The 19,086-nt window shown below is 37.7% G+C and overlaps 1 protein-coding gene across 3 annotated transcripts in view; it reads right to left on the reverse strand.

Annotated features, from left to right (window-relative positions):
* The window catches only part of ctnna2 (catenin (cadherin-associated protein), alpha 2), a 974,853-nt gene that overhangs the window by 310,011 nt on the left and 645,756 nt on the right, over nucleotides 1-19,086 (reverse strand). For all 3 annotated transcript variants that reach the window (XM_061988021.2, XM_061988022.2, XM_061988024.2), the window contains one exon: nucleotides 1,315-1,467. In XM_061988021.2, the coding sequence (XP_061844005.1) occupies nucleotides 1,315-1,467 (153 nt within the window). The remainder of the gene's footprint in view (nucleotides 1-1,314; nucleotides 1,468-19,086) is intronic.

Raw genomic sequence — 19,086 nt, forward strand, 5'->3', positions numbered from 1 at the left:
TGTAGTAACATTCATAATAGCATGTACTATATACATGATGTAAGTATATATGTCATGTAGTAACATTCATAATAACATGTGCTGTATACATGATGTAAGTATATAAGTAATGTAGTAACATTCATAATAAAATGTGCTATATACATGATGTAAGCATATATGTAATGTAGTAACATTCATACTAACATGTAATATATACATGATGTAAGTATATATGTAATGTAGTAACATTCATAATAACATGTAATATATACATGATGTAAGTATATATGTCATGTAGTAACATTCATAATAACATGTAATATATACATGATGTAAGTATATATGTAATGTAGTAACATTCATAATAACATGTAATATATACATGATGTAAGTATATATGTCATGTAGTAACATTCATAATAACATGTAATATATACATGATGTAAGTATATATGTCATGTAGTAACATTCATAATAACATGTAATATATACATGATGTAAGTATATATGTCATGTAGTAACATTCATAATAACATGTAATATATACACAATGCAAGTATATATGTCATGTAGTAACATTCATAATAGCATGTACTATATACATGATGTAAGTATATATGTCATGTAGTAACATTCATAATAACATGTACTATATACATGATGTAAGTATATAAGTAGAGTAGTAACATTCATAATAACATGTACTATATACATGATGTAAGTATATATGTAATGTAGTAACATTCATAATAACATGTAATATATACTGTATATATATATATATATATATATATATATATATATATATTTTTTTTTTTTTTTTTTTTTTTTTTTTTTCTTAATACATTTTTGAAATTTCATAAAATAATTATATATATATACGCATATGTATTTTTTTTGGAGTGTGAAAAACCCACACACTCCCCTCCAAGTTTTCTCATTGTATCTCATTGGGTTGAGTTTTTCCTTGCCCTGATGTGGGATCTGAGCAGAGGATGTCGTTGTGGCTTGTGCAGCCCTTTGAGACACTTGTGATTAAGGGCTATATAAATAAACTTTGATTGATTGATTGATTGATAATTATTATAATATTTTTTTTTTAATTATGACTTGGTTTAGAAATCGCGATGAATAGGAATGGCGAAGTGTATGTACACTTTTGACCACGACTGTATGCACTGATGGTCTTATTAGATTTGAACCTGACAGAGGTCAAGTTAGAATCTTCTCATAAGCGCCCTGACATGTTTGATTCCATGATGTTTCCACAGCAATGAGTGTGTAAGAAGGTACGTGTAGGGAGACCACATGCATGTATTATTTATGACTGACCTCCACAAGCTTGTTGGCATGTTCACGGAACACCTGCGCGTACTCCTTGACCTCCTTCTCATTCCCGCTCTTGGCCGCTTCGATGAGCACCAACAGAGGAACGTTGGTCTCCAGGAAGGAGTCGGAGATGTGGTCCATCACCGCCTTCCTCAGCTGGAAGAGAAAAAAGACGGGCTGGGTGTCAAGCAGGCATGAATGGAGAGATGATTACGCTGCATTGTGGAGAACTTTGGGAGTCAAAAAGTAACTCTTATTGGGGCAAAGTGGAGATTGCTTACAAGGCGTAATTTTCCCCATAAGGCTTTTTTTTTTTTTTTTTTTTTTTTTTTTTTTACGAGGGGAAGACACTGCAACTTTTATCTTTGTTTATGGAATGATTTTGTTGCCAAGTGGCAAGGGAGCGGTTGTTTCATGAGAGAGTAAATGGACCCCTGTGGTACTCGCTGGGATATCTGATGAGATGCTGCGGGGAACAGTACAGAAAGCAAGAGGGACAGGTGCTTTATCTTACAGACAGATGGGGCGAGTCATGCGAGACCCCTTCCAAGGCACGCGGAAATATAATGGAGAACAACAACACATATTTACTGTTAATAGTCTGTTTGCTGCTCATATCTGTTGTGTTTCAGGCTGCAAAAAAAAAAGCTTGGGTTTTATATTCTCTTGCTTTGATTCATCTTTTAATGAGTGTAACTACCAGAAATTCCGGACTATACGCCGATATTTTTTTTTCCCCCCGTACGCTTTGAACCCTGCGGCTTATAAAACGGTGCGGCTAAATTGGGGATTTTTCTTCGCTCACGGCCATATACAGGTAAAAGCCAGTAAATTAGAATATTTTGAAAAACTTGATTTATTTCAGTAATTGCATTCAAAAGGTGTAACTTGTACATTATATTTATTCATTGCACACAGACTGATGCATTCAAATGTTTATTTCATTTAATTTTGATGATTTGAAGTGGCAACAAATGAAAATCCAAAATTCTGTGTGTCACAAAATTAGAATATTACTTAAGGCTAATACAAAAAAGGGATTTTTAGAAATGTTGGCCAACTGAAAAGTATGAAAATGAAAAATATGAGCATGTACAATACTCAATATTTGGTTGGCGCTCCTTTTGCCTCAATTACTGCGTTAATGCGGTGTGGCATGGAGTCGATGAGTTTCTGGCACTGCTCGGGTGTTATGAGAGCCCAGGTTGCTCTGATAGTGGCCTTCAACTCTTCTGCGTTTTTGGGTCTGGCATTCTGCATCTTCCTTTTCACAATACCCCACAGATTTTCTATGGGGCTAAGGTCAGGGGAGTTGGCGGGCCAATTTAGAACAGAAATACCATGGTCCGTAAACCAGGCACGGGTAGATTTTGCGCTGTGTGCAGGCGCCAAGTCCTTTTGGAACTTGAAATCTCCATCTCCATAGAGCAGGTCAGCAGCAGGAAGCATGAAGTGCTCTAAAACTTGCTGGTAGACGGCTGCGTTGACCCTGGATCTCAGGAAACAGAGTGGACCGACACCAGCAGATGACATGGCACCCCAAACCATCACTGATAGTGGAAACTTTACACTAGACTTCAGGCAACGTGGATCCTGTGCCTCTCCTGTCTTCCTCCAGACTCTGGGACCTCGATTTCCAAAGGAAATGCAAAATTTGCATGGTTGGGCGATGGTTTGGGGTGCCATGTCATCTGCTGGTGTCGGTCCACTCTGTTTCCTGAGATCCAGGGTCAACGCAGCCGTCTACCAGCAAGTTTTAGAGCACTTCATGCTTCCTGCTGCTGACCTGCTCTATGGAGATGGAGATTTCAAGTTCCAACAGGACTTGGCGCCTGCACACAGCGCAAAATCTACCCGTGCCTGGTTTACGGACCATGGTATTTCTGTTCTAAATTGGCCCGCCAACTCCCCTGACCTTAGCCCCATAGAAAATCTGTGGGGTATTGTGAAAAGGAAGATGCAGAATGCCAGACCCAAAAACGCAGAAGAGTTGAAGGCCACTATCAGAGCAACCTGGGCTCTCATAACACCTGAGCAGTGCCAGAAACTCATCGACTCCATGCCACGCCGCATTAACGCAGTAATTGAGGCAAAAGGAGCTCCAACCAAGTATTGAGTATTGTACATGCTCATATTTGTCATTTTCATACTTTTCAGTTGGCCAACATTTCTAAAAATCCCTTTTTTGTATTAGCCTTAAGTAATATTCTAATTTTGTGACACACGGAATTTTGGATTTTCATTTGTTGCCACTTCAAATCATCAAAATTAAATGAAATAAACATTTGAATGCATCAGTCTGTGTGCAATGAATAAATATAATGTACAAGTTACACCTTTTGAATGCAATTACTGAAATAAATCAAGTTTTTCAAAATATTCTAATTTACTGGCTTTTACCTGTATATATATATAGTTACTTTACATGCAGGCTTACGGCCCTCAAACACATTTTTTTTTTTTAGCCCAGTCAAAAAGTTAGGACGCCCCCTGCACTACAACGAGGACCATCAGGAGAACGCAGATGTAGCTTCGTCTCGGCGACTGAGGCAGTAAACAACCTGCAGCCAATGTAATATGGTATGTAAGCACTACTTTATCAAGAACCGCATAATCCCGGATCAGTGATTTACAGAGCCGCAATGCCAGGTAGGCGGAAGAGCGAGGTTTATATTATTTGGCTCGCCGGGGAAAAAGGCGAAAGTTGCGTATGTTTCACTATCATCAGTGAAGTTGTGCATCATTGCTGCCCAGTTATCTGGCGGGGAGGCATGTGTGCAGATATAAATCTTCTCTACCAATATATATATATATATATATATATATATATATATATATAGGCTGGGGATTAGCTTCCACTCACTGCAGTAAATGATGAGGTTGAGGTGATACCGAGGAATAATTTACACACTTGATAAATGAATGATCTTGGCTGATACATGTTGTATATTTCGCTATACCAGAGATAAATTAGATACCAGCTTTTGAAAGCACTGATTCTGAAAAGTAACAACGTTATTTACGACAATCAATACATAATTCCGTGCCGTGCTGCAAAACCCTTGCACGGCATGACATGTCATCTCGCTATTTGTGTGCACCTTGTCTCTAAATCAGGCATATCCTTATCTTATTCATTTTGTACGCACTCGCTACCCAGAGGGGAGGGAGGGAGGAGGAAGCAAAGCTAAAATTAACCACAGCTGTGGTTGTATAGTTATGTTGTACTGAGAGAAATACAAACCCCGTTTCCATATGAGTTGGGAAATTGTGTTAGATGTAAATATAAACGGAATACAATGATTTGCAAATCCTTTTCAACCCATATTCAGTTGAATATGCTACAAAGACAACATATTTGATGTTCAAACTGATAAACTTTTTTTTTTTTTTTTGATGCCAGCAACACGTGACAAAGAAGTTGGAAAAAGGTGGCAATAAATACTGATAAAGTTGAGAAATGCTCATCAAACACTTATTTGGAACATCCCACAGGTGAACAGGCTAATTGGGAACAGGTGGGTGCCATGATTGGGTATAAAAGTAGATTCCATGAAATGCTCAGTCACTTCACAAACAAGGATGGGGCGAGGGTCACCACTTTGTCAACAAATGCGTGAGCAAATTGTTGAACAGTTTAAGAAAAACCTTTCTCAACCAGATATTGCAAGGAATTTAGGGATTTCACCATCTATAATATCATCAAAGGGTTCAGAGAATCTGGAGAAATCACTGCACGTAAGCAGCTAAGCCCCGTGACCTTCCATCCCTCAGGCTGTACTGCGTCAACAAGCGACATCAATGTGTAAAGGATATCACCACATGGGCTCAGGAACACTCCAGAAACCCACTGTCAGTAACTACAGTTGGTCGCTACATCTGTAAGTGCAAGTTAAAACTCTCCTAAGCAAGGCGAAAACCGTTGATCAACAACACCCAGAAACGCCGTCGGCTTCGCTGGGCCTGAGCTCATCTAAGATGGACTGATACAAAGTGGAAAAGTGTTCTGTGGTCTGACGAGTCCACATTTCAAATTGTTTTTGGAAACTGTGGACGTCGTGTCCTCCGGACCAAAGAGGAAAAGAACCATCCGGATTGTTATAGGCGCAAATTGTAAAAGCCTGCATGTGTGATGGTATGGGGGTGTATTAGTGGCCAAGACATGGGTAACTTACACATCTGTGAAGGCGCCATTAATGCTGAAAGGTACATACAGGTTTTGGAGCAACATATGTTGCCATCCAAGCAACGTTATCATGGACGCCCCTGCTTATTTCAGCAAGACAATGCCAAGCCACGTGTTACACATAGTAAAAGAGTGCGGGTACTAGACTGGCCTGTTTGTAGTCCAGACCTGTCTCCCATTGAAAATGTGTGGCGCATTATGAAGCCTAAAATACCACAAGGGAGACCCCCGGACTGTTGAACAACTTAAGCTGTACATCAAGCAAGAATGGGAAAGAATTCCACCTGAGAAGCTTAAAAAATGTGTCTCCTCAGTTCCCAAACGTTTACTGAGTGTTGTTAAAAGGAAAGGCCATGTAACACAGTGGTGAACATGCCCTTTCCCAACTACTTTGGCACGTGTTGCAGCCATGAAATTCTAAGTTAATTATTATTTGCAAAAAAAAAATAAAGTTTATGAGTTTGAACATCAAATATCTTGTCTTTGTAGTGCATTCAATTGAATATGGGTTGAAAAGGAATTGCAAATCATTGTATTCCGTTTATATTTACATCTAACACAATTTCCCAACTCATATGGAAACGGGGTTTGTAAAAAAATTAAAAAAAAAACTGTAATGGTTATTATTCATAGCTGCAATTTTAAAGGGGACCTGCTGTGCAAAACCAACTCTACGTACCTGTTTTTTTGTATATGTGATCCGCATAAGTCCTAAAACCAAGGAGGCACGGCGGAGATATTTATAAAACTTCCGTCATACTTTGTCCAAACGAGACTGTGGGGGGGGGGCGTGGCCTGCGGACCTGCAGCGAAGCGGGGTGTGCCAGGACCGGCGCCGCGATCAGCGACAGGTGCGTAGACGACACAGCTGAGAGTGTTTGTCTGATCACCTGTCGCTCTGTTAAAGGCAGCAGTCGGGAAGGGGAGGGGTGGTTGATGGTGGGGAGAAAGGACGAGCACGAGAAAGGACTGACAGACAACGGCTGAAAAGCACAGAGACTTTGCACAATTCTGACAACAAACATTATTGTAACCATGGAAGCGCCTGGCATGGCAGTGATTGGTGGTCCAAAGACCTCCGCAGAGGTCACATATTTAAACTAAAACCGTTTGGAAACAATTAGACTTAGACTTCCTTTTTTTGTCATTTCAAATTTGAACTTTACAGTACAGATAAGAACAACATTGTGTCACATCAGCAATAAGGTGCAGAGGTGTGGACTCGAGTCACATGACTTGGACTCGAGTCAGACTCGAGTCATGAATTTGATGACTTTAGACTCGACTTGACAAAATGTAAAAAGACTTGCAACTCGACTTAGACTTTAACATCAATGACTTGTGACTTCACTTGGACTTGAGCCTTTTGAATTGACATGACTTGACATGACTTGCTACTTTCCCCAAAACCCAAAGATGAAAAAGTTATTCGGGAGCGCTCCGTATTTTTCATTGTGTACTTGTCTATCAGCGTTGCGTGTGTCAGCTGGTGTGCTCTCAGTACAACAGCCAATCAAATTAGATCTACTTTGTTTTCATCACACAGCATTCATCCAATCAAATTGCAGGACAACCAACGAAGAAGACATGTCCAAACCACACGCCAGTGAACAAAAAATGATACCTAAAATAATTTTGTTTGGGTATAAAAATTACGAGGTGGTCAACACAAAACGGTTTGCAGTATGCAACACATGCGGTTCCAAAATGACTGATGGAGAGGCAACAACTTCCAACTTCGTCCGGCATTTGAAGTTGCACAAAGAACGGTAAGTTTTGAATGTAAGATAACGTTTATTGGCTAAGTAACGTGACTTTTATTTGCTGCGTAGTTAAATCAGTGAGGCTGTAAACTCACTGCTAACGTTATAACGTTATTGCAAACACGGGAATCTGTTGCAGTTCACTACCTTATTCATACTTTTTGTTCAGTGATTTTTTCTAAGCAGGGTTACGTTAGTCAATATATCACACGTAACGTTAGACGGCGGTCAGCAGCACCGCGTATTTTAGCCACCTAAAAAAAGACAAAAATAGTCAAATAAAGGTCAGTTAAAATGTATACTATATTATGAATATGTGTACCGTTTTAGCTAGCTTTCTGACATACTGTTGGTTGTTTACCTCAGTGGTCCCCAACCACCGGGCCGCGGCCCGGTACTGGTCCGTGGATCGATTGGTATCGGGCCGGACAAGAATTTATTTATTTATTTATTTATTTTTTTTTAATTAAATCAACATAAAAAACACAAGATACACTTACAAGTAGTGCACCAACCCAAAAGAACTCTCTCCCCCCTTTTGTTCTGGGCATTGAACATGAAGACTCTTCCTTCACTGTTCCGAGTGGCCATGAGAGTCTTGGCAGTGCCTGCCTCCAGTGCTCCAGTGGAGCGAGTTTTCAGCCATGGTGGCATCATACTACACCCCCATCGTGCACAAATGACTGACAGACTCTTGGCTAATTTGGTCTTTTGCAAATGCAATGCAGCATAGGGCCCTGACATATAAAAAGTACAACTTTTTTGTTATGTTCACGTATATGTCATGTTTTTTCAATGTTAACACTTTTGTACAAATAAGTACATTTGCACTTTATTTTTCAATGTGTTTGTTCTGTAAAGGAATGAGTTAATGTTTAAAATGACTGGTTAATAGTGCTATTATAAAGTGCAATGTCAGCACAATTTTCTTTCCTGCAATTTAAAATGCACTTGTTTTAATAAATAAATACAGCGTTTGAAAAGCATACACAATCTGTGTTAATATATTAGTCTGTGGTTAAAAGGACTTGAAAGGACTCGAAACTCAAAATGCAGGACTTAGGACTTGACTTGAGACTTTCCAGTCTTGACTTTGGACTTGACTCGGGGCTTGCCTGTCTTGACTCGGGACTTGACTCGGACTTGAGGGCAAAGACTTGAGACTTACTTGTGACTTGCAAAACAATGACTTGGTCCCACCTCTGGCAGATATAAATAAATAGATTACTGTACAGATAAATATATTGTACTTTTGCATATGCATCCACGTTTATGGATGTATGTTATATGGTCTTTATATTCCAGCCAGTTAATCCATTTTTGTGGGGATTTGAGGGGATAATTAATTAAGGTATGGAAATAAAGATTTACAAAGTGCTCCTGTGTAAATACCTCATTCCACAACATATATATCTGCGGATTATAGTCCGGGTGTAATTTATATATGGTACAATGTTTTTTCTTCTAAAATTTAGTGGGTGCAGCTTATATAAAGGTGCTCTCTATAGTCTGAAAATACGGTATTAGAGTCTTGTTATCAATTTCCTTGACCCAGCCACATAAAGAAGGTGTAGACCTCCCTGCTTTTACACGTTTTCATCTGTTTTGTCGTGTAGAACGAGGTCTGGAGCACAAGATAGTTTGATAAGTCTGGGGATGCGACAGACGGATAATCCTCGTTATCACTCGACAAATCTTTTTTTCTGATAAAGTACAGGGATCTATTTCATCGTTTGATTTTTTTTTGCTTGTGTTTGATTTTTTGCAGGAAGATCTAGTTTGCGCGGCGCTTGCTGCAGAACAGCCATCTTGGCCTGGTTGACCATCGCCGTTGTTCTAGAAGTCAGGTGACGGAATACAAACAATAAAACTGCCCACAAAAACGGTTCCTCTTGAAGGGACAGTCAGAAAACAGCTTGAAAACAGTCTTTAAAATCATAATCCGTGCAACATATTGACTGAAGCAGCACCATCACATGTTATGTAGACCAGTGTTTTTCAACCACTGTGCCGCGGCACACTGGTGTGCCGTGAGATACAGCCTAAAAATATTTTTTGCAAACCAGTAATTATAATCTGTACATAATGTGTTGTTGTGTAGTGTCTGTGCTGTCTAGAGCTCGGCAGAGTAACCGTGTAATACTCTTCCATATCAGTAGGTGGCAGCCGGTAGCTAATTGCTTTGTAGATGTCGGTAACAGCGGGAGGCAGTGTGCAGGTAAAAAGGTGTCTAATGCTTAAACCAAAAATAAACAAAAGGTGAGTGCCCCTAAGAAAAGGCATTGAAGCTCAGGGAAGGCTATGCAGAACGAAACTAAAACTGAACCGGCTACAAAGTCAACAAAAACAGAATGCTGGACGACAGCAAAGACTTACTGCGGAGCAAAGACGGCGTCCACAAAGTACATCCAAACATAACATGACAATCAACAATGTCCCCACAAAGAAAGCTAAAAACAACTGAAATAGTCGTGATTGCTAAAACAAAGTAGATGCGGGAAATATAAGACATGAAACTGCTACAGGAAAACACCAAAAAAAGAGAAAAAGCCACCAAAATAGGAGCGCAAGACAAGAACTAAAACAGCAAACACAGGAAAACAACAAAAAAGTCAAAAAAGTCAGGATGTGATGTGACAGGTGGTGACAGTACACCTACTTTGAGACAAGAGCTATAGTGATGCATGCTGGGTTATGCTTTAAAGTCATATCCAACAATTGCGACAACGACTTTTTACTTTCAACTGAGTTTCGTTTTTTAATGATTTCTGCTGGTGGTGTGCAATAAAAACAATGCGCCTTGGCTCGAAAAAGGTTGAAAAACACTGGTTTAGAGCTCGGCAGAGTAACCGTGCAATACTCTTTCATATCAGTAGGTGGCAGCAGGTAGCTAATTGCTTTGTAGACGTCGGGATCATGGTTTGTCATGATAACAATATGAAGACGACAGCGGGAGGCAGAGTGCAGGTAAAAAGGTATCTAATGCTTAAACCAAAAATAAACAGAAGGTGAGTGCCCCTAAAAACAGGCATTGAAGCTTAAGGGTGACTATGGGGAATTAAACTACAACTGAACTGGCTACAAAGTAAAGAAAAACAGCATGCTGGACGACAGCAAAGACTTACACTGCAAAAAGTCTGTGTTCAAAAACAAGAAAAAAAATAAAATACAAAAGTTAGGGGCATTTTACTTGAACTAAGCAAAATTATCTGCCAATAGAACAAGAAAATTTGGCTTGTCAAGACTTTCCAAAACAAGTCAAATTAGCTAACCTCAATGAACCCCAAAAATACCTTAAAATAAGTATATTCCCACTGATAACAAGTGCACTTTTCTTGGTAGAAAAAACAAATATGTGACCTTTTTTCTCAAGGTGTTGAAAAATATTCTTAAATGAAGTAAATGCTAGTGCCATTATCTTGACATAATGATATTCGCTCGCATTACATTTGTTGCATTTTCCCATCGATAAAATGACATCATCGCGCCAAGTGCGTGCTCTTTCAGTCAATTAGTGCGCAAGGAATATATATATATATATATATATATATATATATATATATATATATATATATATATATATATATATATATATATATATATATATATATATATATATAAATAACTCGCTGGAATAAAAAAAGACAATATAACATACATCCATAAACGTGGACCCATGTGAAAAAGTGCAATATATTTATCTGTACAGTAATCTATTTATTTATTTATATATATTTATTTATTGTATATATATATATATATATATATATATATATATATATATATATATATATATATTTATATATTATTTATATATATTTATTATTTATATATGCACCTTATTGCTTTTTTATCCTGCAGTACCATGAGCTTACGTAACGAAATTTCGTTCTTAGCTGTGCTGTAAAGTTCAAATTTGAATGACAATAAAAAGAAAGTCTAAAAATATATATATATATATATATATATATATATATATATATTTACAGCCCGGCCCCCGACCAAGTTTTTTTTAATTATAATTTTGAAGAATTTACCTGAATGTGCATGAACTATTTCTGTTCAAAATAGTTAAAAATGTCACATGTTAAACGTTTAAATATAAACTTTCGGTTTACTGTACTGTGCCAACTGTACTACTATATGAGTACGTGTTTTCTATTGTTTCATTGAAAATAAAACCGCAAAGTCCATTTGGCTGTCATCTGTTTTAATTATGAGACACAATTGTGTCAAAGTCATGATTTTTTATTTCATGCTTTAAATAAGACATGTTTACTTTGAAAAAGCAGTTTTATACATGTGAGTGTTGATGACACAGCTTTGCAACACTTGATATTCTAGTTTCAAGCATGTTTTACTCAATATAGGTCATCAAATCTCAGCAGCAAGCTGTAATATCTTACTGAGATCATTTAGGACCAAAACCCTTAAAACAAGTAAAACACTCTAACATAAAATTATCTTATCAAACAGAAAATAAGCAAATATCACCCTTATTTGAGATATTTCATCTTACTTAGAATTCAGTTTTTGCAGTGCACTTACAGTGTGTGGAGCAGAGATGGCGTCCACAAAGTACATCCGTACATGACATGACAACAATGTCCACACAAAGAAGGATAAAAACAACTTAAATAGTCTTGATTGCTAAAACAAGGCAGAATATCGCTCAAGGGAAGACATGAAACTGCTACAGGAAAATTCCAACAAAACAGGAAGGGCCACCAAAATAGGAGAAGTAAAACACGACACACAGGAAAACAGCAAACAACTCCAAATAAGATGTGACAGGTGATGACAGTACACCTACTTTGAGACAAGAGCTATACAGGTAAAAGCCAGTAAATTAGAATATTTTGAAAAACTTGATTTATTTCAGTAATTGCATTCAAAAGGTGTAACTTGTACATTATATTTATTCATTGCACACAGACTGATGCATTCAAATGTTTATTTCATTTAATTTTGATGATTTGAAGTGGCAACAAATGAAAATCCAAAATTCCGTGTGTCACAAAATTAGAATATTACTTAAGGCTAATACAAAAAAGGGATTTTTAGAAATGTTGGCCAACTGAAAAGTATGAAAATGAAAAATATGAGCATGTACAATACTCAATACTTGGTTGGAGCTCCTTTTGCCTCAATGACTGCGTTAATGCGGCGTGGCATGGAGTCCATGAGTTTCTGGCACTGCTCAGGTGTTATGAGAGCTCAGGTTGCTCTGATAGTGGCCTTCAACTCTTCTGCGTTTTTGGGTCTGGCATTCTGCATCTTCCTTTTCACAATACCCCACAGATTTTCTATGGGGCTAAGGTCAGGGGAGTTGGCGGGCCAATTTAGAACAGAAATACCATGGTCCGTAAACCAGGCACGGGTAGATTTTGCGCTGTGTGCAGGCGCCAAGTCCTGTTGGAACTTGAAATCTCCATCTCCATAGAGCAGGTCAGCAGCAGGAAGCATGAAGTGCTCTAAAACTTGCTGGTAGACGGCTGCGTTGACCCTGGATCTCAGGAAACAGAGTGGACCGACACCAGCAGATGACATGGCACCCCAAACCATCACTGATGGTGGAAACTTTACACTAGACTTCAGGCAACGTGGATCCTGTGCCTCTCCTGTCTTCCTCCAGACTCTGGGACCTCGATTTCCAAAGGAAATGCAAAATTTGCTTTCGTCAGAAAACATGACTTTGGACCACTCAGCAGCAGTCCAGCTCTTTTTTTCCTTAGCCCAGGTGAGACGCTTTGCGCGCTGTTTCTTGGTCAACAGTGGCTTGACACGAGGTATGCGGCAGTTGAAACCCATGTCTTTCAAGCGTCTCTTGGTGGTGGATCTTGAAGCACTGACTCCAGCAGCTGTCCACTCCTTCTGAATCTCCCCCACATTTTTGAATGGGTTTTTTTTCACAATCTTGACCAGGGCGCGGTGATCCCTATCGCTTGTACACTTTTTCTGACCACAGTTTTTCCTTCCCTTTGCCTCTCCATTAATGGGTTTGGACACAGAGCTCTGAGAACAGCCAGCCTCTTCAGCAATAACCTTTTGTGTCTTTCCCTCCTTGTGCAATGTGTCGATGGTTGCCTTTTGGACAGCTGTCAAATCTGAAGTCTTCCCCATGTTTGTGTAGGCTTCAGAACTGTACTGAGAGACCATTTAAAGCCCTTTGCAGGTGTTTTGAGTTAATCAGCTGATTAGTTTGTGGCACCAGGTGTCTTCAAAATTGAACCCTTACACAATATTCTAATTTTGTGACACACGGAATTTTGGATTTTCATTTGTTGCCACTTCAAATCATTAAAATTAAATGAAATAAACATTTGAATGCATCAGTCTGTGTGCAATGAATAAATATAATGTACAAGTTACACCTTTTGAATGCAATTACTGAAATAAATCAAGTTTTTCAAAATATTCTAATTTACTGGCTTTTACCTGTATATATTATATATATCCATCCATTTTCTACCGCTTATTCCTTTCGGGGTCACGGGGAGCGCTGGAGCCTATCTCAGCTAAATCGGGTGGAAGGCGGGTTACACCCTGGACAATATATGTATATATATATATATATATATATATATATATATATATATATATATATATGTATATTTATATATATATATATATATATATATATATATATATATATATATATATATATATATATATATATGTATATATATATATATATATATATATATATATATATATATATACATATATATATATATATATATATATATATATATATATATATATACCTACGGATCACGATTGAAGCCAACAAGCAAACCGTCAACTTCCTTGACGTCACTTTCAACCTGAGAAATAACAGCTACCAACCATTCACGAAACCCAACACAACACTCCAATACGTGCACCATGACAGCAACCACCCACCCACCACCACAAAAAGAATACCTACCGGAATCAATAAAAGGCTATCGATGCTGTCATCTAGCAAAGCTGAATTTGACCAAGCAACCCCCCCGTACCAAAAAGCCCTTGATGAAAGCGGATACAATTTCACCCTCACCTATGAACCCACGCCAGGAAACCAGCCAAAAAAGAACAGAAAACGGAACGACATCATCTGGTACAACCCCCCATACAGCAAAAACGTCTCAACGAACATTGGACACAAATTCCTCAATCTGATTGACAAACACTTTCCCAAAGACAACACCCTAAGAAAAGTATTCAACAAGAACAACATTAAATTGAGCTACAGCTGCATGAACAATATACGACAAATCATCTCAAACCACAACAAAACAATTGCAAATGAGCCGTCGACCCCCAGACAGAGCGACTCCAAAACCAACAAAGGATGTAACTGTCGAAAGAAACCTGATTGCCCTCTCAACGGGGGGTGCTTACAAACATCAGTTGTCTACCAATCTAAGGTAATACGCAAGGACATTAACACATCCGTAGGATGTAGGATTAACCGAGGGAGAATTCAAAACCAGATGGAACAATCACAAGGCTTCTTTCAGGAACAAAAACCTGCGAAATACCACAGAACTCAGCAAACACATTTGGGACCTCAAAGACAATAATGTTGAATATTCAATAACATGGCAAATTCTTGCATCCAGCACACCTTACAATAGTGGTAATAAAAGATGCAACCTATGCTTGAAAGAGAAACTGTTTATTATTTACCGTCCAGACCTGTCATCCCTCAACAAGCGCAGCAAAATTGTAACAACATGCCGCCATAGACGGAAACACCTCCTAGGTAACACATGAGCCAATCACCACGCCCCTAGGCCAGCCTGTACCCACCCACTCTGTGCCCTATATAAACCATGGTATGCGAATGCTCCCATTAAAATCTCCTGACGATTGAGGGTACCCCCCCCTCATGAAACAGGCCTGTAGAGATGAAATAGTCTTGTGATTTTTTTTCCCACACATACATATATATATATATATATATATATATATATAGATATATATATATATATATATATATATATATATATAGATAGATATAGATATAGGACCCCAGGTCAAAAAGTGTCTTTCTATCAAGTCCAGGTTATCTTCTAAAAAGCTTCCTGGGTGTGTGAAAGGTAAACACTGATATCTGTTGACTGTTTACGGTGACACTCCTCCAGTCTGTGCCGGATGTTCTTGTGATTCCGAGCACATAGTGTCGGGGGGCACCTGGGGGTCAGCGCGGGAACGCTTCTTATTAAAATGTCAAAAGCAATCACAGCATGACGGGCTGGAGTCGCAGCTGAGGGGAAACAGCCTGAGCAAATCAAAAATCAAGTAATAACTCTCATAGAAGATATCTATCAGGCAGGGCGGCGTGCTTAGCGAGGGAGAGAAGAGCGCTGCACAGAAGGACAAACACTCAGGCCGTAACTCTTCTCGCTTTGGTTTGGGCTTTTACCTGAGGCCACCTTGTTGGACACAATCGCCAACGTTAGAAAGTAAATTGTTGATGTGAAGTCCAATAAGTACAAACCCCGTTTCCATATGAGTTGGGAGATTGTGTTAGATGTAAATATAAACGGAATACAATGATTTGCAAATCCTTTTCAACCCATATTCAGTTGAATATGCTACAAAGACAACATATTTGATGTTCAAACTCATAAACTTTATTTTTTTTGCAAATAATCATTAACTTTAGAATTTGATGCCAGCAACACGTGACAAAGAAGTTGGGAAAGGTGGCAATAAATACTGATAAAGTTGAGGAATGCTCATCAAACACTTATTTGGAACATCCCACAGGTGAACAGGCAAATTGGGAACAGGTGGGTGCCATGATTGGGTATAAAAGCAGATTCCATGAAATGCTCAGTCATTCACAATCAAGGATGGGGCGAGGGTCACCACTTTGTCAACAAATGCGTGAGCAAATTGTTGAACAGTTGAAGAAAAACCTTTCTCAACCAGCTATTGCAAGGAATTTAGGGATTTCACCATCTACGGTCCGTAATATCATCAAAGGGTTCAGAGAATCTGGAGAAATCACTGCATGTAAGCAGCTAAGCCCGTGACCTTCCATCCCTCAGGCTGTACTGCATCAACAAGCGACATCAGTGTGTAGAGGATATCACCACATGGGCTCAGGAACACTTCAGAAACCCACTGTCAGTAACTACAGTTGGTCGCTACATCTGTAAGTGCAAGTTAAAACTCTCCTATGCAAGGCGAAAACCGTTTATCAACAACACCCAGAAACGCCGTCGGCTTCGCTGGGCCTGAGCTCATCTAAGATGGACTGATAAAAAGTGGAAAAGTGTTCTGTGGTCTGACGAGTCCACATTTCAAATTGTTTTTGGGAAACTGTGGACGTCGTGTCCTCCGGACCAAAGAGGAAAAGAACCATCCGGATTGATACAGGCGCAAAGTGTAAAAGGCAGCATCTGTGATGGTATGGGGGTGTATTAGTGCCCAAGACATGGGTAACTTACACATCTGTGAAGGCACCATTAATGCTGAAAGGTACATACAGGTTTTGGAGCAACATATGTTGCCATCCAAGCAACGTTACCATGGACGCCCCTGCTTATTTCAGCAAGACAATGCCAAGCCACGTGTTACATCAACGTGGCTTCATAGTAAAAGAGTGCGGGTACTAGACTGGCCTGCCTGTAGTCCAGACCTGTCTCCCATTGAAAATGTGTGGCGCATTATGAAGCCTAAAATAGCACAACGGAGACCCCCGGACTGTTGAACAACTTAAGCTGTACATCAAGCAAGAATGGGAAAGAATTCCACCTGAGAAGCTTAAAAAATGTGTCTCCTCAGTTCCCAAACGTTTACTGAGTGTTGTTAAAAGAAAAGGTGATGTAACACAGTGGTGAACATGCCCTTTCCCAAGTACTTTGGCACGTGTTGCAGCCATGAAATTCTAAGTTAAATATTACTTGCAAAAAAAAATAAGGTTTATGAGTTTGAACATCAAATTTGTTGTATTTGTAGCGCATTCAACTGAATATGGGTTGAAAAGGATTTGCAAATCATTGCATTTCGTTTATATTTACATCTAACACAATTTCCCAACTCATATGGAAACGGGGTTTGTACGTCATTACTGTGCAACTTCATTAACTGTGACTAACAAATGATACTTTAGTGTAGAGGTTGAACTGGAATGATATTGATAGCTTCATAAAAGAATCATATTCTTTAGACATGTTTAACAAGTGTTTTAAGCAACATGTATTGCCACATCATGCTTGGAATATTTCGCACACCCCTCATGGCCGAGGAATTCACATTAGTGTCATCTTTCTGGTATCTATGATGAGATTCTTGCACATCTTCAAGGTGCAACTTTTTAATCAAATTTGAATCCGCGGATATAGAGACTGATTTGGTGGATTTAAAGATTCCTTCTTTATAAATGTCAACCTGTTGGTAGGAAATTGTACATGGCTGTTTGGTGGGTAGATTTTGAAATTAATTGTATTGTACTGTATTTTGTACATTATATTGTATTGTACTGTATTGTGTATATTATAATGTATTGTACTGTATTGTGTATATTATATTGTATTGTACTGTAATGTGTATATTATATTGTATTGTACTGTATTGTGTATATTATAATGCATTGTACTGTATTGTGTATATTATAATGCATTGTACTGTATTGTGTATATTATATTGTATTGTACCGTGTTGTGTATATTGTACTGTATTGTGTATATTAGATTGTATTGTACTGTATTGTGTATATTATATTGTATTGTACTGTATTGTGTATATTATAATGTATTGTACTGTATTGTGTATATTATATTGTATTGTACTGTATTGTGTATATTATATTGTATTGTACTGTATTGTGTATATTATAATGCATTGTACTGTATTGTGTATATTATATTGTATTGTACCGTGTTGTGTATAATGTACTGTATTGTGTATATTAGATTGTATTGTACTGTATTGTGTATATTGTATTGTATTGTACTGTATTGTGTATATTATATTGTATTGTACTGTATTGTGTATATTGTATTGTATTGTACTGTATTGTGTATATTATAATGTATTGTACTGTATTGTGCATATTATATTGTAGTGTACTGTAATGTGTATATTATAATGTATTGTACTGTATTGTGTATATTAGATTGTATTGTACTGTATTGTGTATATTTTATTGCATTGCACTGTAATGTTTATATTTTATTGTATTGTACTGTATTGTGTATACCATAATGTATTGTACTGTAATGTGTATATTATATTGTATTGTACTGTATTGTGTATAATATATTGTATTGTACTTTATTGTATTGTACTCTATTGTTTATATTATATTGTATTGTACTGTATTGTGTATATTATAATGTATTGTACTGTAATGTTTATATTATATTGTATTGTACTGCATTGTGTATAATATATTGTATTGTACTGTATTGTGTATATTATATTGTATTGCACTGTATTGTGTATAATATATTGTATTGTACTGTATTGGATTGTACTGTATTGTGTATATTATAATGTATTGTACTGTAATGTGTATATTTTATTGTATTGTACTGTATTGTGTACACTATATTGTATTGTACTGTATTGTGTATAATGTATTGTATTGTACTGTATTGCATTGCACTGTATTGTGTATATTATAATGTATTGTACTGTGTTGTGTATATTTTATTGTATTGTACTGTATTGTGTACACTATATTGTATTGTACTGTATTGTGTATAATATATTGTATTGTACTGTATTGCATTGCACTGTATTGTGTATATTATAATGTATTGTACTGTAATGTGTATATTTTATTGTATTGTACTGTATTGTGTATATTATATTGTATTGTAC

Source organism: Nerophis lumbriciformis, linkage group LG27 (genome assembly GCF_033978685.3).
Source record: "Nerophis lumbriciformis linkage group LG27, RoL_Nlum_v2.1, whole genome shotgun sequence".
NCBI lineage: Eukaryota > Metazoa > Chordata > Actinopteri > Syngnathiformes > Syngnathidae > Nerophis > Nerophis lumbriciformis.